The sequence below is a fragment of the Anabas testudineus genome, chromosome 19, assembly GCF_900324465.2.
Source record: "Anabas testudineus chromosome 19, fAnaTes1.2, whole genome shotgun sequence".
Classification (NCBI taxonomy): Eukaryota; Metazoa; Chordata; class Actinopteri; order Anabantiformes; family Anabantidae; genus Anabas; species Anabas testudineus.
The window spans coordinates 823,679-850,933 of record NC_046628.1 but is presented as its reverse complement, the minus strand read 5'-3'; the positions used below and the strand labels follow the sequence as shown (position 1 = coordinate 850,933).

At 40.3% G+C, this 27,255-nt stretch overlaps 2 protein-coding genes across 2 annotated transcripts; one reads left to right on the top strand and one right to left on the bottom strand.

The window, feature by feature from the left end:
• Nucleotides 1-776: 776 nt before the first annotated feature.
• naglu (N-acetylglucosaminidase, alpha) lies at nt 777-7,337 on the top strand. Its single transcript, XM_026351599.1, has 6 exons — nt 777-1,404; nt 2,853-3,000; nt 3,300-3,446; nt 3,983-4,068; nt 4,300-4,556; nt 4,789-7,337. The coding sequence occupies exons 1-6, from the start codon at nt 992-994 to the stop codon at nt 5,991-5,993; spliced, it is 2,256 nt and encodes a 751-aa protein (XP_026207384.1). The 5' UTR covers nt 777-991; the 3' UTR covers nt 5,994-7,337.
• Nucleotides 7,338-8,137: 800 nt separating this feature from the next.
• ipmkb (inositol polyphosphate multikinase b) lies at nt 8,138-25,692 on the bottom strand. The gene is made up of 6 exons (XM_026351333.1): nt 24,380-25,692; nt 19,403-19,488; nt 17,448-17,544; nt 16,766-16,938; nt 13,833-13,914; nt 8,138-12,506 (listed from the first exon to the last, which is right to left on the bottom strand). The coding sequence occupies exons 1-6, from the start codon at nt 24,600-24,602 to the stop codon at nt 11,683-11,685; spliced, it is 1,485 nt and encodes a 494-aa protein (XP_026207118.1). The 5' UTR covers nt 24,603-25,692; the 3' UTR covers nt 8,138-11,682.
• Between the last annotated feature and the right edge of the window lie 1,563 nt (nt 25,693-27,255).

The following is a 27,255-nucleotide window of genomic DNA, read 5'->3' as shown; positions in this document are numbered from 1 at the left end:
TATTTATTTATGAAACCAGAAGAAATTAATCAATTAGTCAAACTTCAAGCATGCTTAAAACAAATAAAGGCCTGGATGTCCTCCAATTTCCTTCTCCTAAATTCAGACAAGACAGAGGTTATTTTTTTATGTCTAATCACATTCGTACCCTAGATGACTTAGCATTGGTTCGAAGTAACACTGTGATAAATCTCTGAGTTAGGGTTTGGCGTTACAAACAAAATTTCACTGTGTACATACAGGAACCTGCAGAAGTATTTGTATAGTGCTAAATCACAACAGAAGTCATCTCAAGGCACAATCCAGCGTAAGGTTTAAGACCTTACAGATAACACAAATGAATCAGATCTTAACAGATTTTTCATATCTCTGCAGCATTTCAGCACTGCTGATGAGTATCTACCTTTAACATCGACTTATCTGCACGAACTGTCTCCTGCTTTAAATATATTGTAATTTTGACTCACAGAGAACACCATATTTTTCTGGAAATGATTACGTATAATTTGTAGCACTGTGATGAAGCTGTGCTGTTTCTTTTTTTTTTTTTTTCATTAAAGATACAGCATCTGCACCACAATAATATGATCTCTATTATCTGACTACATTTGAAGTTATGACCAACATTTAGATAAGAGGCAAAAACAACCATCTGTGCAGAAAAACAAGAGCACAACAGTGTAATTAGACATGAACTTTGTTTCATCACTCCGCATTTCAACAGTCACAGGTTTTTATTACACGATCATATGACATCTGTAATATTTACAATACCTCACAGCTCGATCACGTGACAACAGAACAGGGTTTAGTAGGAACCGCATCCTCTGATTGGCTGTGAGTTACAATCGAGGCAGCATCTCTCTCTCTGATTGGCCAGCAACCTTTGAGCGAACCAAAGCTTCCTGGTTATCTGCAAATGGCCAAATAAACTTGTTTTTAAACCTGTGCTGCGGTGGGAAACTCTGACTTCGTGTTGCTCGGGAGCAAGATGTCACCCAGGTGTCGCAGCAGTCTGGTCCTCGTCGTCGCCTTCTGTCTTCTCATCACAGCGCATTGTACGTTTCACACTCTGGACCATATCAAAGCGAAAGCCAGCGACGCGGCGCAGGGCAGAGCGGTGGTGGGGCTGCTGAGGCGGCTGCTCGGAAACAGGTCGGCGGAGTTCGTAGTGTCAGTCAACAGGAGCCTTTCCAACGACAGCCTGGACGTGTGCGAGCTCAGGTCCAGCAAGAATAACAAGATCGTGGCCGTGGGCAGCACCGGAGTGGCCGTGGCTTCCGGCATTTACAACTATCTCAAATATTTCTGCAACTGCCACATTTCCTGGTCCGGTAATCAGCTGGATGTTCCGCGTCCTCTGCCGAGGCTCAGCGGAGTCCTGCGCATCAACACGCAGCACAGGTCAGCACGGTGACACTGTGTCCGCAGGTCTTTAACTCAGCTTACAGCCAGTTAAACAGGGGCATGGGTCATTTTATACACTATTTTATACACTGTGGAAAGTTTGCATAGTGGAGCAGAGAGCTGGATGACTAGGAGACTAATGTAGGAGGTCAAAGTGCATTTCCAAATTGGCCTCCTGATACTAGTGCATAATTACACGATGGCTTTTGTAGGATCTTTAGTTTCACTTCATCATAGATGGGTTTTGGTGTCAGCTCACCTGTGAGAACAGACTTGCTGGTGAGTTTGCGATGCCCTTTATTTTTTTTAGGGAAGGGCTCGTTTCGACAAGACAATGCCAAACCCACACTGCACAAGCCGCAGCCTGGCTCAGGAGTAGAAGAGTCTGGGTGCTAAAGTGGCTTGTCAGCATTCCAGACCTGTCACCCACTCAAACGTTTGGCACGTCATGAAGCAAAAGATCTGACAAAGGGAGGATCTGAGAACCCCCCCCCCCCAGCTGTGCCAGCTTCTCACAGTGTCAGATACAGAACTATATACTCACCAGTCACGTAAAAATCACATGATGGAGTGTCACAGAGTCACGAGTGTCGCAGAGATGCTGACGTAGTTCATGCTGCCCTGCAAGTAAGACACCCACTTTTAATGACAACAAACAGATAAACTGTACGCCTAGGCGTTTGATTCTGTCATATACCCAACAGCCCCATTCCCTCCACTGCAGCACAACATCAACAAAGCCTACGGGTGCATGACAAGTGGAGCACTGCCACACATTTTCCATTGTTTACTGTGAGCACTACGAACAGAAGGAGCAACCAAACTCTTTAAAGCACCCTTCTTTTCAATTATCTGTTGTGCATTAGACCCGCATCAGCTCACCACAGTTATGTCATGTGCACAGTAGTTAGATTGAAACAGCCAAGGCCAGCGTGGCACAGTTCGGTGTTCCCCCTGGCTGTGTAAAGTATGAGTGGAGGGCAACTCTTTAACAAGCAGGTTTAAAAAAAAAAAAAACAAATATAAGTTATTGTAATTATTTATGCCATATGACAAAAACTTAATAAAGAGGAGTTAGTAGTTAAAATGATATATTTCACTGCTTCTGGTTGACACTGAAGCAATAGGCAAATACAATAAACATTGTGGTGAGTAGGTTTAGTAGTGTTTGTATTGAGTTATTATGGGTATTGTTTCATTCTTAGTTGAATGGAGAGTCCTGAACTTCAGCAAAAAACGACTACACCTTTACCTTGTGCACTTGTCAGTCGCTTTGGTTAGAAGCGTCTGCTAAATGACTTGAATGTAAATCACCACATTCAGATGTTGATCTCTGACTCAAATCTTATTATCTTACCCAATGATAATGAACAGTGTGTGTGTGTGTGTGTGTGTGTGTGTGTGTGTGTGTGTGTGTGTGTGTGTGTGTGTGTGTGTGTTTCTAGATTCCGGTATTACCAGAACGTCTGCACTTTTAGTTACTCCTCCGTGTGGTGGAACTGGGCTCGATGGGAAAGAGAGATTGACTGGATGGCACTCAATGGAATCAATCTGCCAATGGCCTTCACTGGCCAGGAAGCCCTGTGGCAAGAGGTCAGAGCAATTACTCTTCATACTTTACAAAATGTACATTAAACCAAAGCAACCATTTAAATATGTGCATATATGCATGTATTTTAGACTAGATCTAACAACACATAACAGATTCTTACCTTCTAAAATTATGTTTGGCAGATATTTTAAATAAGAATTAGATAAAGTTCAACAAACTAGATGGAGAAGTGGGTTTTCTAACTTCTCTTTTTTTAACCTCGTGTGCACAGCAAGTATGATCCATTGATATGAGCAGGTGCACGTGAGCATCAGCTGATGAACGTATTGTGTACCCTCAGGTGTACCGTGCTCTCGGGTTAAACCAGTTGGAGATTGAAGAATTCTTCTCTGGCCCCGCCTTTCTTGCCTGGAACCGTATGGGAAACATGTTCAAGTTTGGTGGACCTCTGCCGCAGTCCTGGCATGTGAACCAGCTTTTACTACAAGTACTGAAACCTCCAACACACATCAGAATAATGTATTTCTATGTAACTGGTCACTAACGCCACCAATCTATGCACACTGTCTTCAGTTTGAACAGTTAATGCAGTAAAGTCTTTGAGGAGACCATCTCAGATTTTGTTTGTGAACCCTTTATCTCTATTTAAGTCCTAATACATAAAGGCTTTAGCAACTGTCATCACTCCCTTTTGCAGTGATGTCAAATGAACATTTCTAGTAAGCCTTCATCAGCCCAGATTTTAGTTCATTCCTCCTACAGAACCAGTTCAACTCAAAAATGTGGTTCGGCTTCTTTCATGAACCTCTACAGTATATCTATCTATAGTATATCTCCAGCACAAGTATCAGGGCGTTAACTCAACCATACCAAAATGTTACATTTCTTCTGCCTAAACAAATCTTTAGTAGAACAGCTTGTGACTACAGCATCACTGTCCCTCTACATAAATCCACTTTCTGTTGAGCTACACCCATCCGAACAGCCTCCCAACCTTACACAACATTATCTCTCTTTGTCCAGTTTAAAATCTTGGAGCGAATGAGATCCTTTGGTATGATTCCTGTGCTGCCAGCCTTCTCTGGGAACATTCCCAAGGGAATCCTCAGGTGACTTATGGACACTTTTGCTTTTTTAGCATTTCATGATTTGACAGTCCGTGCTGAAAATGTGATGTCTATAAAGACATAAAGGAGTGATTAAACACAGATACCCCTTTTTTCATTAAAGAAGTGTTATTGAGGTGGACTGACGGAACTAATTTCAATTGCTTATATGACAGTACATGTAAAGTCAAGTCTGTTCAGGTACAGTGTTCAGAAGTATTTCTTATTTTTCAGGTTGTATCCAGAAGCAAATGTCACCAGATTGGGACCTTGGGCTCAGTTCAACTGCAGCTTCTCATGCTCCTATATCTTAGACCCTCGGGACCCACTTTTCCTCCAGATTGGTTCCCTCTATCTGTCCCAGGTGGTAAAGCAGTTTGGGACGGATCACATCTACAACACTGATACTTTCAATGAGATGACTCCACCTTCCTCTGACCCCGACTACCTGTCTGCAGTCAGTCGCTCTGTCTTTGCCTCAATGACTGCAGGTGAGTGTCTCAGTGGGGGACATCCTGTTCACGCTGGAAGCCCTCTGAATGGTGTTTTTTTTTTTTTTTTTTTTGGGACTCAAGTTTAATTATTACCCTCGTTTGATGACCCACAGATGACCTGTTGTCCAGCTCTTTTAGACAGACTTTAATCTGCTTATGCTGTTTTCAGCTATGTTCGAGAAGTGTCCCCTTCTTGTCCCTAATCCAAATCTCTTTTTTTCTCCACTAGTTGATCCTCAGGCCATTTGGCTGATGCAAGGCTGGCTGTTCTTTAGTGATGCAGCATTCTGGAAGCCAGCCCAGATTCAAGCTCTACTACACGGAGTGCCCCTTGGACGAATGATTGTGCTCGACTTGTTTGCAGAGACAGAGCCAATTTTCTCCTACACAGAGTCTTTCTATGGACAGCCATTTATCTGGTGCATGCTGCATAACTTTGGAGGGAACAGTGGTTTCTTTGGCACAGTGGAGAGCATCAACTCAGGGCCATTTAAAGCCCTCAGTTTCCCAAACTCCACCATGGTGGGCATAGGTATGACACCTGAGGGCATTGAGCAGAATCCAGTGATGTATGAGTTGATGAGCGAGCTGGCTTGGCGCAAAGAGCCGGTAAACTTGTCAAAGTGGGTATCATTGTATGCAGTGAGGCGCTATGGCAGCACACAAGAGGACCTGGCAGCTGCATGGAGGCTTCTGTTTGCCAGTGTCTACAACTGCACCATTCCACATTATAGAAACCACAACCATAGCCCACTGGTGCGCCGACCTTCCTTCCACATGAATACTGAAATTTGGTATGACCCAGCTGACTTGTTCAAAGCCTGGAAACTGATTGTAGAGGCAGCCCCTTCTCTCATGTCCAAAGAGACCTTCCGATATGACCTTGTGGATGTGACTCGACAGGTGCTTCAAGACCTGACAACATCTTTTTACCAGGATATTGCAGACGCCTTCTGGAATCAAAAGCTGCCAGAACTTCTGACTGCTGGTGGTGTGCTGGTCTACGACCTCCTGCCCGAGCTCAATCGTTTGCTAAGTAGCAACCGTAATTTCCTGTTGGGGACATGGCTGGAGCAGGCACGATTCTTAGGCATTGATGAGAAGGAAGCACAGCTCTACGAAATGAATGCCAGAAATCAGGTCACACTATGGGGTCCCGATGGTGAGATCCTAGACTACGCCAATAAAGAGTGGGGAGGCCTCATGGAGGACTATTACGCCCAGCGCTGGGGACTGTTTGTCCACATGCTGGTAGACTGCCTGGACAGTGGACAACCATTTAAGCAGGACACATTTAACCAGGCAGTTTTCCAGGTAGAAAAAGGATTTATTTACAATGGTAGAAAGTACCCGACCAAACCTCAGGGAGATACATATGAGATAGCCCACAGGATCTTCCTCAAGTACTACCCACAGGCCTTAAAGACACTATAGTGTAGCAGAAAAACCTGTCTCCAGCTGCAGCAATAAGAATGTCTTCCTCCCTCTCCAGTTTTACATGGCTATCCCAAAACCTTTTTATGTAAAAAAAAATCTAACAGCTGGAATTCACAGTTCTGGGTTCAAATCATATCAGGAATACAAAAAATTACAGAGACTGTTCATTTTACACTGATCCAGTATCTAATTGAATAATCCTGTAACAGATGCGAAGGGAAAATGGAACATGAAAATGCTAATGACATGCAGTGGACTGTGTGGAGGTTTTGATCTCATGTGTGCATCTGTTGGTACTAATTTTATTCAGCTGATCTTAAAGATGTTTAATCACAGATTAAGATGTTAAGATGAATGTCAGCTTCATGGAGTCAGTACAGGGGTTACAGCTGATATTAGGTAATTGACCTGCTACCTCCTATCATAGCATAAGCACTCACCTTCCTTCAATTTCCCCAAGGGGATCAATAAAACATCATGAATGAATCATTCATACCTGTGGGCATTTTCAAGTCAACACTTACCTAACCTGATTGGATTGGAGCCTGATTCTTTGGTCAGAATCAGGCTAGGTATTTCCACCCGTTTCCAGGGACCTGGAAATGCATGTCATAAATAAATTTAAGCCCCCGACTCTCCCAACTTGCTTGACATTCACTGTGTTCTGCCTGCATTTGTATTCAAATGGCAACTGCAGCTACAGTGCCACAAGTATGTAATGCTGGCTGTCATCTGACCAATCAGCAACATTCAGCACTACAGGCACAACCCTAATAGTTCTTGGACTTTAGAAAGCACTACCCCTGAACTCGCTTGGAATTATATTTAGACTCCCCGTTCTTTAACAGAGACAATATAGAGGAACTGTCTGGACCTTTGGTGGCAAAGGGACTTTAGTCAAAGCAGGACTGTGTACTTTATTGACATCACACGAAACTGCATCACAAGCAGAGATACTGTTTCTAACGTGGTTGTAGTGCACATTAGTAGATAACTTTATGCTGCCTCGGCTTTTTTTCCCTACATGTTTTTTCTTCTTTTAAAATATATTTTTATATGACAACTTGTAGTTAAACAGAGAGGTCATATAGACTCCAGCAACTTTCTCAATAATGTAGTTTCTTCATCCATTTTGAACAAATCAGGTGTATTTTTGATGAATGCAGTCTAGTTAGTGACAGATTTTCTTTAATCGGGAGAATAATGAAGATGAGTTTTGATCATGTCACTTCCTGAGCACAACTGAACTCTAATGTGTTAAACATTCCACGTAGTTTCTGATCTGTATGAAAGCTATTTTTTTATTGTGATGAAATAAACTTGATATTATTGTTCATCTCAGGCATGTCATAAATCTTGAGGCTGTGACTACAGTGATTGTAGTCTGCACTTCATATTTGCGTGTGTGTGTTTCTGTGCTGCTCATTGATAGTTTTATCTATACACACAAAACTGACCACTAAACTCAGAGTACCTATTGTTCCACTCACCCTCTGCACACATGGGCTTTAAACACACATTGAACTGTACAGGCAGAGCAAACACACACTGATACACAACCAAAAACATCCCAGCTTTTTTTTTTTAAATCAAACCTTGTGACAAGTTACTAACTCACCCTACACCACACACACCAACTTGTGAGGGTTCACAGGCCAAAAGCCTCTTGTAAATCTTACTACATAACTTCTATCCAGAAAAATGAAAAGGCTGTTAAATGCAGAGCAAATGGGGAATTCTCTGAAGTAGAAGGTTAAAACACGGTAATTACTGACTCGAGCCTTATGAGTTTGCTGTTGAAATGCTACACTGACAGTGACTGATTTGTACACCAAGGTCACTGTGATGATGTACATGATGTTGCAGAATAATTATCTTTAAGTGTTTCTTAGAAATGTTATCATATAACAAAATGAAATGAGACTCATTGGTGTTTGGAGCCGGATAACTCCAAGATGTGTGTTCAGTCATTCTGACCGTTTCATATTTCCTGTAATTATTGTTGCTAGTCAGTGTGAGTGGTTTGAAAGACAGCAGGTAGCAGATAGAGATGTATTTTGAATATATATATATATATATATATATATATATATATATATATATATATATATATATATATAAAAGATACAATACAGCGCAACTGTTGATTAAATATTTTTATTGTTGAAAATATAACAAGTATCAGGTTTGTAGTCATAGAGGTACTTTCAGCGCTCTGAGTTCTTCTCTGTATGTACAATGATTATATTTCTGCTCATTTAGAAGACATGTTAAATCCAGTATACCATCATTTAGACACTCTTCAAAATCCACACTGAGGAGCCCATTAAAGAAGCATACAGCTGGTTTAGCATTTTTCAAAGTGACATTACAGCCACTCATTTCAAAGCTTCCACTTCACATGTGGATTTTAAACCAAATACAGGAACATGTAAGGTAACACTTAGTTAAATCAGCTCTTACAATTATTGCTAACTACAGTGAACCACACTTCGAAATGGCTGACTGTAATGTTCAGTGCACATGATGTGTGGCTCAGGGTCTAACCTATGTCTCACCAGCATTATGGTCCTTTAACAGGGAGCAAATAAAGAAACTATAAACTGTGTTCTGGCCTCTAACAGACTTTTGACCACGAGAAGAGCAGCTCATGTAAACAAATGAGAAGAGTGTACACAGAGAGAAACACACAGCCAGATCTCACCAAACACTGTCAGTGTGACTTCCTGTAAATTGCCAGTGGTGGAGAGTAAGAAAAGCATCAGTGAGGCATCAGTATGTGACCCCACTGACTACATAAGGTGCAGTGAGTGTGTCCACTGTATGTGTGTGCATGTGTCTGAAATATAACGGTGTCGTATCAGTTTCCTTCGTCGGTAGAGGTGTATCCAGGGATTAGACAGAGGAGGTGGGCAGTGTTAGCCAGGTCTCATTTCCTTTGGGCTCTGACTGTTTTTATTGGCTTCTAATGCTACGGTTTTATTTTTAAATGCTCAGTTCACTGAGCATTTGGAGCACCCTGTAAGCTGAATGGTTGTGGAGTATGTTGCGCAACTCGAGCAGCTGGGGGCCTTTGCTGCATGTCGTACCCCCTCTCATGTCCCATGCTTTCCTGCCTCTCTACCACTGCCACTATCACATAAAATGTGTACTGTAAAATGCAGTACACATCTATTTTCATGGGAGAAAAGAGATGAACACACAGACAGACAGATTTTATTTTCAGTAACACTGGCTGATAGATTTTCTACACTGACCGAAGGGAGATTCACTGGTCTGTATAAAAATGATGATATTCTTTTTGTTAGTTGTGATACAACAGCCCACAAAAACTCAGAGAAGCTTCACAAAGATAGCGGAATGATCGGTAATCAATATTCCAAAACAGAAAACAAGACTCCTGTAAACATCCTTTAAACGACTCCTAAAAATTGATGTTATAAACCACACATCATGTGGTTTATTCCAAAGAAATGTCAGACAAAATATTTGGTTCTGTTTCAGTCATAAAACTTCTTCTCAAATTAAATTACATTATTTTCATTATTTTCATCCAGCTCATTATATTCAGAAAGTAAGACAAGCTACATCAACTAAAGAAATCTGTGCATATTATTGATTAAAGTCAAAGTGGGCTTGTGGTGCGCTGGGGTTTTAAGTCAGCTCCACTGTTACTGTAGAGAGCGAAGAGTGGAGCCAATAAACCTGCACAGAAAACTCGGAACCACACGACACTAAACCAGTTGCAAGAGGGGGAGAAAGCATAAACAGGTTTCAGCTAACAAATGTAAAAGGCTTAAAAGAAAATGATTCGAAAAGAAAAGAAAAGCAAAGAAAAGGGTCCTGATAGATCCTGTGTAGAAAAAAACTGAGATGATGATTACATTTCCTCCAAATGGCTAGTGGAGTAAAAACGCACACTGAAAACAGCTTTCAGGTTCTACTGTGCTTTAGCTGTGCTTTTTACTGTGCAGATTACCATCTTCTTCCAATCTGTGCTGTGGAATAAAAAAAAACATCCGTTGAAGTGACAAGAATTGAATCAAATGAGGTCAAAGACAGCTGCCCGGACATCTTCACAACCTGTGCAGGCTAGTTTCACCATGGATGGACGTTCCTCACTGTGACCATGAATCATCCAACTTAAAAATCGAAATGTTGAACACAGTTCAATAGAAAGTGACATTAAGGGTACATTCTCTAAATTCACAAAGCAATCCTATAACAAGGTCTGCTTACTAGTCATTTCCTCATCATCTCATGACATTCAGCAGCAAACAAAACCACGACACATGGTTATAATCAATGGAAGAAGGCGAATTGGCTCTAGTGGTTATTATCTTTTGTTTTAGTACTAACCAGCTCATCTGCACCAGGGTGAAAAGCAGAAGCTCTCAATAATCACGACCATCATTCAGAAGTTAGCACAATCATGTTAACCAATCAAAGCTAATTCAGTGTCACACTAGATAACTTGCTTCTGCCAAAAAGCAAATCCAAACCATCATCTCTCCAGAAACCAAGAAAGATGAAGGATTTTCCAATTTTTGACCAGTTATAAATCACTACATTAGAATCACTTTAAAAAAACATCACAGAATCACTCCTGGTTAGTGCTGGAGCAGTGGCACCGACATCCAACAATGTCACCTTTTGACAGAACCTATGTAAAACACTAGGGTAACAAGGTATGACATCGGAAATATAATCTGATTCCTCAAAGCAGGACAGTAACAGGGGAGACGCCACATGGTCAGAATAGACAGTGAAGAGAACAGGCTTCAGAAAGGACATGTGATCTGAAGCAAACATGTACAACTATTAAAATAGCCACGGTAAAAGACAAGATGTGTAAGGTCAGTGTGAGGTTAAGAGGTCAAAACCAGGACTTAAAGGTGAACACTGATGAGATAAGTCAATCATGAGATGAAGACGATATCAGATGTAGAAGTGAACAGGCAGACAGCATGATGAGTGAGTAATAGTAGTCATTTTACAGTAAGGTTACCTGAGTTAAATACCTGGACAGTGGTTTCACCAAAAACACAAAATGACGACCCGACTTAAAAGTTGACATTGTGCAGGCTTCTTCTTTTCCTGATGCTTGCAACTGGACCCTGGTTTAACCATTACTGGTTCTGAAAAATATGGATCAGGCCAAATCCACATAAACACAATAGCAAAACTGAAAAGGATGTGATTCACACCTATAGACCCATTATTACTGCTCCGAACCTGCAGCACTGCAGTCGTCTAATACATATATGAACAGCTAGGTGTGTATGGCTGTTTACAAGTTCCTATAGGCTCACAGTAAATACTGTCCTAGTGCCTACTCCTAGTTTCTGGGGTGCAGGGATACGCATTTAAGAACATCCTCAGTGGCCTAAAGGCGAAGTCGGGTGACGCAATGCAGCGTGTCTGAGCATCAGGAAGTCTGGAGATGTACAGGGTCGTAATGCCTTCATGGACTGATTAGTGCATGTTCTGCTGATCACAGGGAACACAGTTGTCGGCCTCTACTACCTCCACACGCATGCACGCACACTCACACACACACGCACACGAGGATCACAACCAGGTGAGATGAAGTTAATGATGATGATGATGATGATGATGATGATGATGACACTGATGGTTCAGTTTTCGTTGATTCCTCAGGAGACAGTGGTTTATTTAGGGCAGGTCAGGAGGGAGAGTTCACGGCAGCGTCGCAGAGGATCTCGTCCAGCACCGTCTGCAGATGTTTGAGGCCGTAGATGTAGCCATAATCCTGACTCTCGCTGGGGAAAACGTGGGCAAAGTCAATCATCCTGACCTCCACCTTCACATCCTTTCCACTCACCACTGTCAGATTACCTCTTTGTACCTTCAGCTCATCCTCCTCTCTCCTCCTGCCACTCTCCTCCCTCTTTCCATCATCGTCATGCATTTCCAGTTGGGATTTGTTTCCATTTCTGTTTATTGGTTGCAGTGACTCACTTCTTAGTTTCCATGAAGAGTTGTCTTCTTCACACAGTACTGAATTGTTACCTCCAGAAACTGAGCTCACTGTTATTTCTATAGCATCACTTTCTCCACTGTTACCATGAAGATGACCCTTGGTACAGTAGAGGTGGCCACCTTTCCTGTGGTTGGTGCATACGTTAGCCAGGCTGTAGCCCAAGGGCCTCACAACCATGTGATTGTTGTTGTACTCAGCCACTTCCTCTTCCTGCCCCGCCCCTTCCTGTCTCACCTTCCCCTGTCCATCCTTACAATCATCCACAGTTGACAACATGGCACTTTTCACCAGAGTTGGGCTGATTGACGGTGTGCTGATGAGGGAAGAGAGGGATGATGAAAAGGAAGAAGAAGGGAGGCCCTCGTAGACAAAGAGAAGTGAGCTGGCATAGAAGTTCAGCTGGCGCTGAGACTCAAACCAGTGGAGGATCTGCTGTACCCTGCGGATGCTGGCTGACACGGCATCTTTCCTCAGATGAACACCGTTATGGAAGAATTTTGCTAAGCCTGGAGAAGAGGAGGAGAGAAGACCTTGGTCTGTTTCTTTGGCACTGCTAACAGTGAACATCTGAACTTGTGTTACGGTTAAAATAATGTACTCATATTCACAAATCAAAGAATAAAAGAGATGAATGATAGATTAATGTCACTCAGACAGAAGTTGCTACTACAAAAGATGGACAGATCTGTAATCATACGACTTTTTGCATTTCAAAGAATATTGATGATTTTAGAGAAAGACCAGTGTGTCACAGGAAGGCGGTAAACACAGCATGTTGTATCAGTGTAATGTCCTTTTATTGACATTATAAATTAATAATGGTCAATAAAAGTTGGCGACTTTGACAAATAAAATTTGGAAAAATACCTCATTAATGTCAAAGTGAAAACAGGTTTCTACACAACATCAATTAAATAAAAATATGTAAGGTGAAATCAGTATATGCATTAATATTCATCCCCTTTAAAATTAATGACCTAATCCAATAGAGGTCAAGGCTACGGTCACGCTATGTTTGTTAGACATCAAACACTGCACATCACCACAAACACACCATCCACACTGTGAAACACGGTGGTAACAGCATCATGCTGTGGGGATGCTTCTCGGCAGCCGGCCCTGGAAGGCTTGTTAAGGTAGAGGTTAAGATGAATGCGGCAAAATATAGGACAATATTATTCAGTCGGCAAGACAACTACGCCTTGGGAGAAGATTTGTTTTTTACTGCAAGACAATGACCCGAAACATACAGCGAAAGCTACACAGAAATGGTTTACTGACAACAAGGTGAATGTTCTGGAGTGGCCGAGTCAAAGCCCAGAACTCAATCCAATAGAGAATTTGTGGATGGACTAGTAAAAGGTTGTTCACACATGATCCCCACACAACCCAAGCTTTAGCCGTTTTGCAAAGAAGAATGGCATAAAACTCCAGTGTCCAGATGTACAAGCCTAATTGAGACCTTTCCACACAGACTCCATGCTGTGATTGCAGCCAAAGGTGCATCTACTAAATACTGACCTGAAGGGGGTGAATAATAATGCAAACACTGATTTCAAATATTATTATATTATATATATTATTAAACATTTTTATTTAATTAATATTACTTTGTAGAAACCTGCTTTCACTTTGACATTTATCAGCCATTGGAAATGTTATATTGACGATGATTGATTTATAATGTCAATAATAGGATAAAACATCTAAGGCTATGAATACTTTTTATAGGCACTGTACTTACGAAATATTGAAAAGTTCTTCTTATACTACCATGTGCAGAAGTAAGTTAATTTATTAAACATGTTAGTGAAAACCTATAAAACACATACCATCTTTAATCGTATCCTTAACCAGTCCTCTTCCATAGTGCTGATCATAGGACTCAAAACTGTCACTGCACACCTTATACACCTGAAATAGAAAAACATACAAAAGAGAGTGTGAAAGTGTGAAAGAGTGTGTGCCATAATTGTGTTGTCGTGTTGGAGTACATTATAATAATGTTCTACCCAGTACGACCTCAGTAATTAGGGCTGTGTATAGGAAAGAATCGGGCAATAGGATGCGTACCACGATACGTACCACGATACAGGTGTTACAGTTCAGTATATTGTGATATACTGTGGCAATATATTGACTGTTACTGTTATTTTTTTAAATGTAATTTTAGGAAAGTTGTCTTAATTTATGTTTAAAGACACACTACCATATGCTAAAATTCTGATAAAAAAACAAACAAACAAAAAATAAAATCAGCACTGTCATCTAGTGGTTGGGGTTTGAACAACACAAAATGAAACCCTATCTGCCAGGAAGTTTTGAATGTAAATTCTTATTAGAAATCAAAAGTGTGAAAATGTATATAGTATCGTATATATGTATAATAATACTCAAGTGTACAGGTATTTCTTTTATACCCCTATCAATAATACTGTCTCTTTATCTAGTACAATAAGACATAAAAAGATCATAGGGGCAAAGATCAGAGCATGGAGCTAAAGTTCACATGCGGTTGCAGCACATTTATGAACAGTTTACAAAGGGTGGGGAACAAGCAGCTATAAAGCTGGTTTCATGGCCCAACCATCAACTGTCATTTACACTGAAGACTCAGAAAGTTAGAAAAACACTACCAGTACACAAAGAGGAAGGCAGTAAGAAATATTTGACTAAATTCTTCAAATTCATGAAGGTTTTTTCATCCCTGATTCACTTCCAGGTGCTGCTATATCTTCACAGTTTGATGGACAACTTTCTGCAAACATTTTTTATTCATTTTAAAAAGTATTGTATTTTTCTTTGATTTCCAAAATCTCAGTTTGAATCTTCCTTTTTCTTTAGTTTCACTAAGTTTCATTAGAAATGTGGCAGGGCTACGCTGTGGTGCATAGACATTGTTAGTGGAGGTCTGATTGAAATGTTAGTGGTACTGTGGGCTTACAAAGATTAATTATGTGATTTTGTACTAATAAGAGATGCAATAAAGAGCTGTGTTTTATTGGTACACAGATTCTGTTCATTCTCATTATTCGCCAGCTTAAAATAGTCTTTTAGTCAGAGCAGAGCGAATTGGATAAACAAAATGTAAAATGTGTTAAAGCTCACCAAACAGTTTAACAGCTTTTTTTAAGTGTCAGAATTCTTGGATTTAACAACAATTAAAAGATAAATACAGACAAACATTTTACAAATACTATTTACTAAAGACAAGTCATACAAACTGGTTGTCTCCAAATCAATAATCCTATGAAATCGATTTTATGTACTAATAATATGCACTTAGAAGTGTGATTTATTTTTAGGAAATTATTCATATTACATTCCTTTCAAAGAGGATACAAATGTCTGTTTGACTGCACTTTAATATGATCAATGTTGGTACAGTAACATACAGAGAGAAAGACATCTAAAACTAAGTCTTCCAAGACAGAAGTTCTGGTCTTCCTAGTCGAACCTCTGAAAACTGAAACATTTCTTCTCCTGGCACTTTGCTTCAAATGTCTTCTCCCTGACTTACCTTTGTTACTTGCTTTGTACACAACTTGTAGCATCTGCCAAATAGCTAAATTTAATGTAAAAGGTAAAAACTGCTAACAAAGATGTTGCACAAGTTTAAATTCTAGCATTTCTTTTAATCAAAGAGATAGAAAATGTTTCCACAGGTTAAGTTTTTAATATACTAACTGGTGCTCAGTGTTAAAGAACAAACTCAACACATAATTCACCCAAAGGGGTTGAGAAAACTCGACTCACGACTCCTGATCGTGTTAATACTAAGGGAAGTCTGCAATGTAAACTGATCAAACTAATAGGTGTCAATATTTGTCCTATTTCCTCTCTAATAGAAAACTAATTTTCTGACATCTGTCCAAAATACTGATATAAGTGATGAGTGTTACTTGCTTGGGGATCAGGAGTGTGTGTGGCTGTTTGCGGTTTCACATTGGGTCAGGGTAAAGAGTAGGACAAGGTTTAGGTGAGAATTAGGTTTAGGTTAGGATTAGAGTTAGGGTGTTTTCACACCTAATCAGTGGATAAGTTTGTAAACTGTTGTTGCGTTTTACTCTTGGTTTGGTTTCTTTTCACAATGAGAAAAGTCCAAGTGTGCTAAAATGCGTCATCAGATGCTAGGAAATAAGCTTTTATAAAATGTAGGTGAAGCTGGTTTTAGCTACTGTGCAGAGCTCAGCCTGAACTAATGTCCTGATAATGTTCCATGTTCTCCATGTCCTGCCAATTTCAAAACTAAAAGGAATGGATTCTCGCCGTACCTTTACTTCCTCAGTTGATTATAGTGCCTTTTATTTATTTCTTTTACTTCCCTCCAACTATGTTTGATTTAATTTCAAACAAATGTTTTTCTTCAGTTTTTTTCTCATTTAGTTTCATCTTATATTTACATTTAGTCATTGGGCAGGAGCTTTTATTCAAACACTTTGAATTGCCTCAGTGCTATATAAATACAGTTACCTTTTCTTTCAAAGGCTGACATTTCTAACTGTCCCCAAACTTGAATGAAAGTGTACATATCTTTAACTAAATATGTATGTTACACAGGGAAATAACAACTGAGTTAAAGCAAAAGACAGTAAAGACAGGATCAGATCCCAATCTGCTTTGTGTTAGCTCTTCATGCAGTAAGTGGTCACATGAGATGAAAAGCTTGTTTACAAGTGCCTCTACAGGCCATTTTCCTGGTCCAAACAAAAAATTACCTGATCCAGGCTTCTAAAATCATTACACAGATTACGGTCCAACTCACCCTCATGCCAAGGACCAGGAAGCCAATCTCCTCCATCAGTGGGTATTTCCTTATCTGTTGTTCCCGTTTCTCCTGCGACGCAAATGGGTCGTAGCTGCGCTGGCCCAGCTTCACATCCATGATGCAGGGCTTTGCAAAGTGACGAGTCACGTCTTCCAGCTTCAGGTACAGGTCTGAGGCAGTGGAAAATACAACAGTGAGGATGTGTGCACTTACTACAACCCAGTTTATATGACACTGAAGTTAAATTTAATTCAAAGTGACATTTAACATCAGTATTGGCCACAACTATGAAACGAATGTTAAAAGTCTTCATTGACTGCTGACTGCAGTCAGTCTACTGTGCTAGTGTGGTAGGACAGTGAACACCTCCCTTGTATCCTACACATATCAAAATATCGTAGGACAATGAGAAAATGTTTCAAACTAAATAACCTCAGTACATGTCATTCATTCAGGTTCCACTAATACCATCCTTGAAGTGAAACCTCTGTCCCTACTGAGACTAGCACGTCTCACTGAAACAGCTTTCAGCCAGGCTATGTTTACCAATCTATTAGGGTAAACACAAAACTTGTCATTAAGGAGCTGTCTTTGCCCATAGCAAACTTATCATCTCTTGGTCTGGTCTGAGTAGAAGGACTAACTTCACTAACACAACACACCTCATATCATGTCATACCTTTGGGGCTTTCAGGAGATGACCAGGTGCCGTAGTATTTAGGGAGGTGGTTCCGGAGTTCCAGAAGGCATGCATCATGGCAGTCCTCTGCATACACCTAGAACATACACATTCATCATCACACTATACTGTACTGTACATACAATGGGTTCTGTGTACATTCATATAATGTAGTGTTGCAATAGTTCATTTCATTATGGTTTAACCTGAACTTTCATCTGGTAGCAAACTGTTAAGCCTATCAGATGCCAGCACCAAATCACTGCAGCATGCCAGCACCATAAAGATATGACATTTCAGTGACAGTGCAATATGGAATGGGTGGCAGTCATGGCATCCAAAAATGTCCAATCCCTGGACAAGGAATCTGGCTATTGGGCCATGGAACGTCACCTCGCTGAGAGGGGGAAGAGCCCACGCTTGTGCAGAAGGTTGTGCAGTACCAACTAGAGATAGTCGGGCTCACCTCTACGCATAGCTTGGGCTCTGGAACCCAGCTGCTTGAATAGACCACGGTGAAAAAGGGGCGGGCAGGAGTTGTCTTACGTGTTGAAATTCTACCCTGTGGACGAGGCGTTTCCCAGCGCCTTCGGGTAGGTGATAGGTTGTTTGTGCCTAAGGGCCGAACAGCAGTGCAGAGTACCCGGCTTTCTTGTGGTCTCTGGAAGGAGTATTGTATGGTACTCTGACTGGGGGTTCTGCTGGGGGATTTCAATGCTCACTTGAGAAACGAAAGTGACTCTTGGGTCACCTAGGGCGTTTGAGGGTTCATGGGAGTTTGCCCAACCAGTACACATGTGCTGTGTGGACTTGGAGAAAGCATTTGACCATGTCCTGGTATCCTGTGAGCGGTGTATGGGGTCCGGGGCCCACTGTTTAGGGACCACAGGATTTCATCTCTGCTTTTTTTCAGACGATGTTGTCCTGTTGGCTTTTTGAGGTCAGGACCTTCAGTGTGCACTGGGGCGGTTTGTTAGTTGATCATCAGGTTCTGATGATCAACTAATAAATCAGTCAACACATCATTTTCAATTTATCAGCATACCGGTCCAGTGCAACCTACAGTATGACAGATGGTCCTACACTGTTAAACATGTTCTAAAACAGAGCAAAACTAAATAAGGAAAATAAAAGATCAGATTCTAAAACAAGTCTACTGCTTAGTGAGGTTTTAGAACAGCTGAGTAATGTACTCAGACTCTCGGTCCTGTGCGGGATTTGGGGTCACTGTGTGATGTGTGTAGCTGGGATTAAGTTTGGTTGTTTTGGCCAGGATGCAGGCTGACATGACGCCATGACTCACTCATGTTTATGTGAGAGTTGCTGAGACTGACAGCGCTGCTAAGCTCTAAAGCAAATGCTGAAGCTCTAAAGCAGCACACACTGTGTAAGCAGATAGACTCGTACTCAATCTGTGGACTGATATTTAACTATTTAAGAATGTCTCCCTCTATCTTTCAGCGTTTACACCTTCTTACTCAGACAGAGAGACATAAAGGACAGTCCCAGAGGGATGTGTTTTCACTGTCAGCTTATCCAATGCTGGATCATGTACAAGTTTTCTTCATTAATCTGTTTTTATTTTCAGCATTTTTCCAGCATGTCCTGGGTCATTTATATTTGTTCGTATTACATTAAGACGTATGCCATTGTTATTCAGTTGTAAGGCACTTTGAATACAAGCATCTGCCAAATGACTAAATGTAAATGTAAAATGTAAGCTACAGAAGGTAGTAGGATCTATCTATGAAGTGTTGTTGGGGGGGGGGGGGGGGGGGGGCTGTTAAAACCCTAGTAAATACAGCTCTAAACACAGAGTGATATTTCTGACCTGGTTCTCACAAGATTTTGAATGTTTCAATGAATGACCAAATAACTCTTGAACTAATAATTCTTAGTGAAAATAATATGTGCCTTGTGTGAAATTGTAGAGGTTATGTTAGTAAATGTATTACCATGCTGTAAAACTGCATCTCTCGTGGACCTCTTGGTGGAGGCTGAAGCTGTTTCAGCACTGTTCCATCTGGATGCTGCAAAATACCTGCAACAAACACAAAGACAGTTCTGATTGTCAGAGCAAAGTAAAGTAAAGTTTAGCCAAGCAAGGATGCTAAAGCAGGGAAAAATAAATAAAGGCTGATTAAAAATTAAATATTTCTTTGCTGTCGTGTTGTTGAAGAAGCATCTCACTTTAATGATCATTTGCTGGCTCAGTAAATCTCTGTAAATGAACAACATTCAACTATGAACTGTTCACTTCTTCCAACACTGGTTAATGTTAAACACTGTATCATAAATCAAACACAGTGATCTCAGTCAGCAGCAGTAAAATACAGAGATAAAGTGTGAGCTGGAGAACAATGTCATTCATTAACACAAACAAAGAGAGAGCTTTGTAATACAGGAAAATATACAGTATAAAATACAGGTCTTTGTAAGCTGCTCATGAGAACCTTCACTTTACCATCAATCAGTCCATCCAGGATTTACAATCACAACTTTGTGATCTTGCATTTTGGCCAGTTGAGCTATGTCCTGCTATGTCCTCCTGTCACGTCTCAATGTGTTGTATGTGTGAATGCATTGAGATGCACGCAACTGCCAAGATGTGTTGAGTGTGCTTGCAAATCATGCAGACTTCAGCGGTAGACACAAAATGCTGCTGCTTTGAGGCTGCTTTCACACCTTAGTGTGTTTGCTTTGGTCCGAATCAGTGGATAAGTTTGTAAAAATCCAAATAAACTAAAATGAGTCACGTCAAATCACGTGAGAACGTTCCCTACGCTTCTTGGTCAGATGTGTCTGCCGCGGGAACAGAAAAAGTAAATACAGAAAGAAGGTAAAGTGTTGAGGACTGTATGTTTCTGTGACAGGAGACAGAGGACTTCACAGTAAATGCCAACACAGGTTGGTAATGCCGATGATTACTGTTTATTACATTACATCAGACCTGGTGTCTGGGAGGCAAATCACCTCCTCACATCTCCACCTTGGGTGCGATTACCGAAACGAACCGCACAAAGTTCTAGTGTGAGCAGTGTTTTAGTGTGAATCCTAACCCTAACCTCAAATCAAATTGCTGCTCCTGCACGTCAAAACAAATTTAATGTGGATGTGAAGTTTACTTTGTCACTGTTACTTTACATGTCAAACTAAAAAAAAACCCTGCGAAATCCTGGAGGGACTGAATAATACTTTGAGACAGACTTTTAGAAGTGTGGTAATGCACTACAGCGTAAGTTGAGCCAGGTACGACTTTTCGGTCCATGTAATTTGCTCCCGTCTCAATTACAGCTTAGATGTAAATTATCAATTTTCAATATGACACAAATACTGTCAGCTAATTTTTTTGATAATTGATAAATCAGATTGCAGTGCAGTAGATGTCTGGTGTTACTGAAAGTGTGCTGTAATGTGTTAAACTGTACTGCAATAAAAAAAAGCTTCCAACATAATCAACACTAAACTGAATACAGATGCATTTTACTGAAAGAGCTCCTGGAATAATTCATTTGGCCTGACTTTGTTTTTGCATCCCTGTTTCTATTATTCCAGCTGAGCAGGTGCTTCCTACAACTGGACTAAGCCTCTCCTTTCCTGTAGATAAAATGTGTGCATTACCTTATCTAAAACTAGTAAAACCAGTTCAACCAGTCCACTGGTCCAGACTGGACTAATCTATTTCATGTTTATTCCATTACGTCACAGGTTATTTACTGCTGCAGCCTTTTCTGACTACGGAAAAAGGGCACACTTTGCTTTGTCATGTCCAACACATTTAGTGTGATTTAATGTTGGTTCTTTGATGAAGCCTGAAATTGTGCAGCATTGTTTGCTCTGTTAAAAACATAACACAGGAGAGGAAACTGTGTACATTTATTTTGCAGTTTAAAAAGAAAATTCAACAGTTTCATTTCAACAGTCGTTAATCACTAACTTACTATTTATTATTAATGTGTCCAACACTGATTAAGGATATTGCAGGATTCAATAATAGTGTTAGAATATTGGTAAATATGAGTCTCCTGTTACATCTTCACATGCTGACCAATGCTGATTACTGATGGATTGAAATTTACCTGCAGGGGGAAATTAGTTTTCTCTCTGGCTTATCTCTAGATTATTCTAAGAACACACACCCTTAACATGTGCAAAACCTTCTCACACAAGGAAAAACCACCAGCCCACAAAGGAAAGGGTGGGGTAATGATGTGAGCCTGAGGGTGGACAACTGCCCTGTGTCTGGAAGGTCATCAATCTCACTCCTACTAAACCCTAGTCTGAACAACATCTTTTTAGTACTTGTTATGCACAAAACTGTGTCCAGTATGTGATAAGAGTGTGTGTATCCTGAATATGTAGATAACAAAACAATTACATTTAGGTGCAACTGCAATGAGATGTCTTATAAGTGAACAGAAAATGTCAGATTGTTCCACCTTAAGCATGAAGCGTCATCATGGAGGAGCTGACGGTAGGTGATGTCTGCTGAGTAACACAGCTGGACTTTCACCTCCGCTTTTCAGTCTTGCATCAGACTCCGTAACCACATTATGATCCAACCGTAATCTATCTAAACACACACCACACCCATACCCCTGTTATGTTAAAAAAAAAAAAAAAAGACATTTGCATGTAAAGCTACTGACACTGCCTGTCTGTCAATGTTGAAGTTCCCTTCTTTTTTTCATCATAACTTCACAGAAATCCACTTCTGTGCTTCCATGTCCATAACAGTTAAAACAGAGTGTAGACGTCCAGGGAAACAGTGGGGGAGTGAGCAGAGTCAATTTCTGTCAGCAGCATTACAAACTCAACAGGATTCCAACTGTTGTGGAAAATGAAGGCGTCTGCTGGTTACGTCTTTATACTGTGTAAATACCTGCATGTTAGTTTGAATGTGTGCAGCCTGTGTTTAATGATTATTCACCACCAAACCCAAGGAGGTACAAAGATAAGATCATTCCTCAATACTGCCAAATACACTTTATCACTGCTTCACTGAATTTTCTCCAGGTGGACTAATTCAAAGGTGGCAGGCACAGAAAATAGGAACTGAGAGTGAAGCTAGGTATCAGAATTGTATCAGGAAAGAAAAAAAAACACCTTGGCTCAGACACAGTGGCAAGAACAATTAAAGTGCGTGAACCATTTGGTTTTCTGCATTAACTAGTCACAAAATGTGATCTGATCTTGATATAAGCCACGAGTACAGACAAACACGAGTACAGTGCTTTGGGTACACCCTGGACAGTTCACAATACACCACTGTGCCTCCCACAAAGATAGCAACCTTTCTGAATATCAGACTAGGACATTAAAACTGGTGGGCCCAGAATCCCTATGTGTTATAGCCAGCTAACAGCAGCATATTGTCTTGGTTTCAGATGTCATTTATTTTCTTAGCATGTTGCCACCCTGAGTTGTATGAAATGATTCTACAAACTTGAGAAAAAAAGTTGCATATTGTAACTTAAAGCCAACTACTAAAGGCGGTTGTGTAAACATTAACAGTACACTGTATGCATTAGTTACAGTTTTTTTTTAGCATTTCACAAAATTTCTTGTATTATATTTCAACATATTTGTTGATTTTGGAGTCTTACACATTACAGTCGTTGTAAAGGATGCAGAACTTACTTGCCATATACTGTAAATCTGATTTTGAATAAACCCATGCAGCCAAATGTGGAATGTCTGTGATTTATATATGTTTGGTACACTGTAAATGCCTTGAATAATGTCTATCAGACTATAATTTCACCCCAACCGGTCCAGGCAGATGGTCGCACACCCTCAGCCTGGTTCTACTGGAGGTTTCTTCCTCTAAAGGGAGTTTTCCCTCTCCATCGTTGCCTAGTGCTTGCTCAATGGGATTGTTGGGTTTTCTATATAATTCTATATACAATTTTCTTTGTAAGGTCTCTACATTATCCCTTCATGCAAATTTTTATCCAACTAACTCAAATATGAAAAAAAAGGTATTCCACTGATAGAAAGTTATTGAGCATATGTAAAATGTTTATTTTATTCTCAGGTGTCACAAAGACCACATAAAGTAAGAATAAAACAATAATTGATAATGACCAGTACTAGACCAGCCTGAAATTGGAGCTTTATAAAATATAAATATAAAATATACGGAGTATGGCTATGTATTTAACCGATTTTAACTTTCTCATGTGTCAGGAACAAGCCGTGCACCAAAAAGCTGACACGTGTTATATTTTGCCTATCCCATAAGATGAAGGTGCTTGCAGTTTATCAGGGTATCTAACTGACAACCTGTGGGCTTATCCATCACACACTGCACTGTAAGTGATATCAGTTGCTGACTGTATCACACACAATCGATTCAGCTCAACACCTTGCATAATGAGGCACAGAGGGACTCTGGCAGGTGTCCTGTGTGCATGACTGTCAGCGTGCATCAGTAAAGAATAGAGAGAAAGCGAGGAACAGGAATGGTCGTATATAACCACGCATGAGGAGTGTGGAAAGACCCATGAATGAAGACATCTTTGATTAAGATTAGTAGAGATGGTGCTGCTGGTATTCAGAGCCACACAATGAAAAAATATTCTACTTCTTACCCACAGGTGCATGAATCTTCCTCATATGCATGCTGAAATTAGATATTCAAACACAACTAAATCATCTACAAATGAACCACTATACAACGATTGACCTTTTCCAACTATACACCAACAGGCAGGTGAACAGTTGTGTGTTTACACTAACAAGAATCTGCCTGCTGGGTTATTTGTAAGCCCAATTTTCCGTTGAACTCAACAGCTGATATAATTTCCTCAGTCACATGTAGGCGTGATGAGCCAAAACTTATTCAGTTATCCACGTCAGAAGCGCAGGAAGTTGTTGGTGACAGAAATTCGCAAGGAAATATGAGAAGCGCCTTTGTCCAGTTTACTTACCCACTTTATCCACTCCATATTTGTGGCCCGCCACCTGATGTGACAGCGGGACGCAGCCGTTCAGGTGACCCTGGCCTTGTGGCCCCAGAGGCAGCTGGCCGCACTTGTCTTTAGCGGGGGACGCGCCGGAGAGCCGCGGAGGCAGGTTCACCCCAAGGGCTGAGGTGGGGGCTGAGCCTGGGGTCAGTTCCAGTCTACTAAGAGCTAAAGAGGACTCCATCATCACTTGATGCCGAGTTGTTGAAATGTGTAAAGATTAAAAATAAAACAATAATAATAACAAAAAAAAAAAACAACAAAAAAAGAAATCCTACGTTCAACAGAAAAATAAAAAGAATAATAAAAAGAGACGTAACTGTATCAGTTCACATGCTGTTATTACGTAAGCACAGGATACAGCCCCACACACAAATTCAACACACTGGGAGTGAGGTTGAGAAACCTTCATGGAAATGGTCCAATCCAGGCGAAACCGGCGCAACAGCCTCGGCTGTGTTCGCTGTTTTCTGGCCTTCGACAATAAGCACTGTGACGGACAGCAACACTGTCGTAACCCCCGCTGTGTCCGGCCTTGAAGCAGGGCTCCCGAAGCAACGCTGATTCAATGATTTTCATATCTTAAACAGCAGCATCAACGCATCCTAGCCACATCCCACTTCCTAGCAGTCTAAAAAACAGTACAACCACTGACAACTTCCGTTCGAAGCTTCCGAAATAAAACAGTTGGAGACGTTTACATAACATTAGAGACGTTTACTGCATGCACCTTAGTCACATTAGGCACATCGTACACTGCTACTCAAAAAAAGACACTAGCAGTTGTGCTGATAGATTGTGTTGAGAATTTACTTCTCTTTGTCCAATCCAGTACTTTGAAGGCAAAACTAAACGCATTTATTGTGAAGGGAGATATACTCAACGTCTGTATCAAGTTCAGCTAGCTTGGAGCAGCCCCACTTCCTCACTGGAAGAGTAAATACTGCTGTTTCTCACTAATAGTGACGCTACGACAAAGTTAACAACGATATGGTGTCGCACCTAGCAAATACACAAACAGGCAGGACGTAGGGAGACATTAAACGAAGACTAAACCTTCTCAGTCCAGGTTTTAATTGCTAACGTATCAGCGGCGCTCATTAGGCTGCTAAAGAAGCTGTTCATCGGACATCACACTTGCCGTGTTCCCACATCCGAAACGAAGGCCTTCGTTTTGAAGATGAGCACAAATACGATGCACGGTCTTCCTAAAATCCATGATATTAAGAGAGGTCGTTGAAGTGCTCCTCAGACTCATGTAGGCAGAAACCACTCTGCTTTACGTGCAGCGCTCAAAGCCACTACTGTCGTAAAAACCTACATTTTCCCAGTTACGATTTGTGGCAGGTCTGTTGAGTTAGTGTTTTATTGAACGAATTTCAAGTACAAATCTCTACGGTGTGTTTCAGCTTTGCATTGTAGAACACCCGTAAAAACAAATAAAACGAACGATACACATTAAGGATCAAGGATAAGTTAACTAAGGAACATTGGGTAGGGTAAAGAAAAACATTTCAGGGCGTTGATATAGATACAAGTTTAGTTCATTCTTCCGTTTAGATCATTCTTTTGATCTGGGGCTTGACCTTTTATTTTGAAATACACACAGAATAAAATGACTACCCAACACGGTTATTTTAATGATATTCTGATATTTCCTTCATAAATAGGCCTTGTCTAGCCTTGGTTGGAAGCCAACCGTGAAATGAAACAAGTTATTTAATGCGTAGTTTTTTTTTAGTATTTTAAGGTCTCCTGTTTGAGGTAACTAAAATAGATATGGCACAGACTTTAACTTATTTAATGCTTGCCTAAACATCTATGTACTCTTGAATAATTATTTTCCTTAGTTGATTGTCATGTGTTAATAAAACATTTTCACTACATTTAGTTGATTGGTAATTAACGTAATAAGCAGTTATGAGTCATGCTGTAGCTCAGGTGGTACAGTAGTTATTTACAAAACCCCATAGTGAGTGGTTCGATTCCCGGTTCCTCCTGTTCGGTGTACTTGGACAATTATTATTATTATTATTATGACAGACTAGCTGAAGTGCCAGTCTTATCCATCCAAACTCTTTACATCAGTGAGTGCTGCACTCTATACTTCAAAACTAGAGTCTCTATACTGTCTAAATACATTCATACATTCAATTCAATTCAATTTATTTGAACAAAATATTCCTTATCTTGGCAATATTTCTGAGGTGAAAGAAATCTGTCCTGGTGATATATATATATACATTCAACTCTTTCATTTTTAGGACACCATTAATAGCAGATAAATCTATAGCATACACTCCCTCCTCTTGCATGTAATGATACTAGTGTTGTGCTTTCAAGCTAAAATTTGGACATTTATCAATCAGGTTTTTTGTCTAAAATTTGCAGTTTTTTCTTTCCAACCACTCAGGACAGATGACTGCCCAAATTGAGCCTGATTCTGCTGAGGTTTTTTCTATTAAAGGGAGTTTTTCCTCTCTCTTACCCTTCCTGATTTCATATAACCACATATGAATAACTAAAATGATGAATAAACTAATATATGAATATTCTGAGTCAATCAACAGCAGAAATTGAAATTCTTATATCTTCACAGTATAACGTCATGGTTATAATCAGCTCAGTTTTGAAGATTTTGTGACAAAAACAAAACTTTTTACATTGTCTGTATTTGGTTGTAGTCACTGTTTTCCACAGTGCAGCAATGTAAATATAACCAATAGAAAATAGTTACTGACAAAATGAGTTGACAAAAGAAAAACTACTATCATAGATTTTAACAAATTAGCATGATAATTAAAGCCTCACTCTGAAGCTGAGTGAAAAAAAAAAGAAAA

Bases quoted from the DNA above. Each gene is read 5' to 3' on its own strand.
- naglu (XM_026351599.1), top strand. From the start codon at position 992: ATGTCACCCAGGTGTCGCAGCAGTCTGGTCCTCGTCGTCGCCTTCTGT. The intron at 3,447-3,982 runs GTACTGAAACCT...CTCTTTGTCCAG, and splicing joins TGAACCAGCTTTTACTACAA to TTTAAAATCTTGGAGCGAAT. The intron at 4,069-4,299 runs GTGACTTATGGA...CTTATTTTTCAG, and splicing joins ATTCCCAAGGGAATCCTCAG to GTTGTATCCAGAAGCAAATG.
- ipmkb (XM_026351333.1), bottom strand. From the start codon at position 24,602: ATGATGGAGTCCTCTTTAGCTCTTAGTAGACTGGAACTGACCCCAGGC. The intron at 13,915-16,765 runs GTGAGTTGGACC...TTTCTATTTCAG, and splicing joins TCCTGGTCCTTGGCATGAGG to GTGTATAAGGTGTGCAGTGA. The intron at 12,507-13,832 runs GTATGTGTTTTA...CCTCTTCTCCAG, and splicing joins TAAGGATACGATTAAAGATG to GCTTAGCAAAATTCTTCCAT.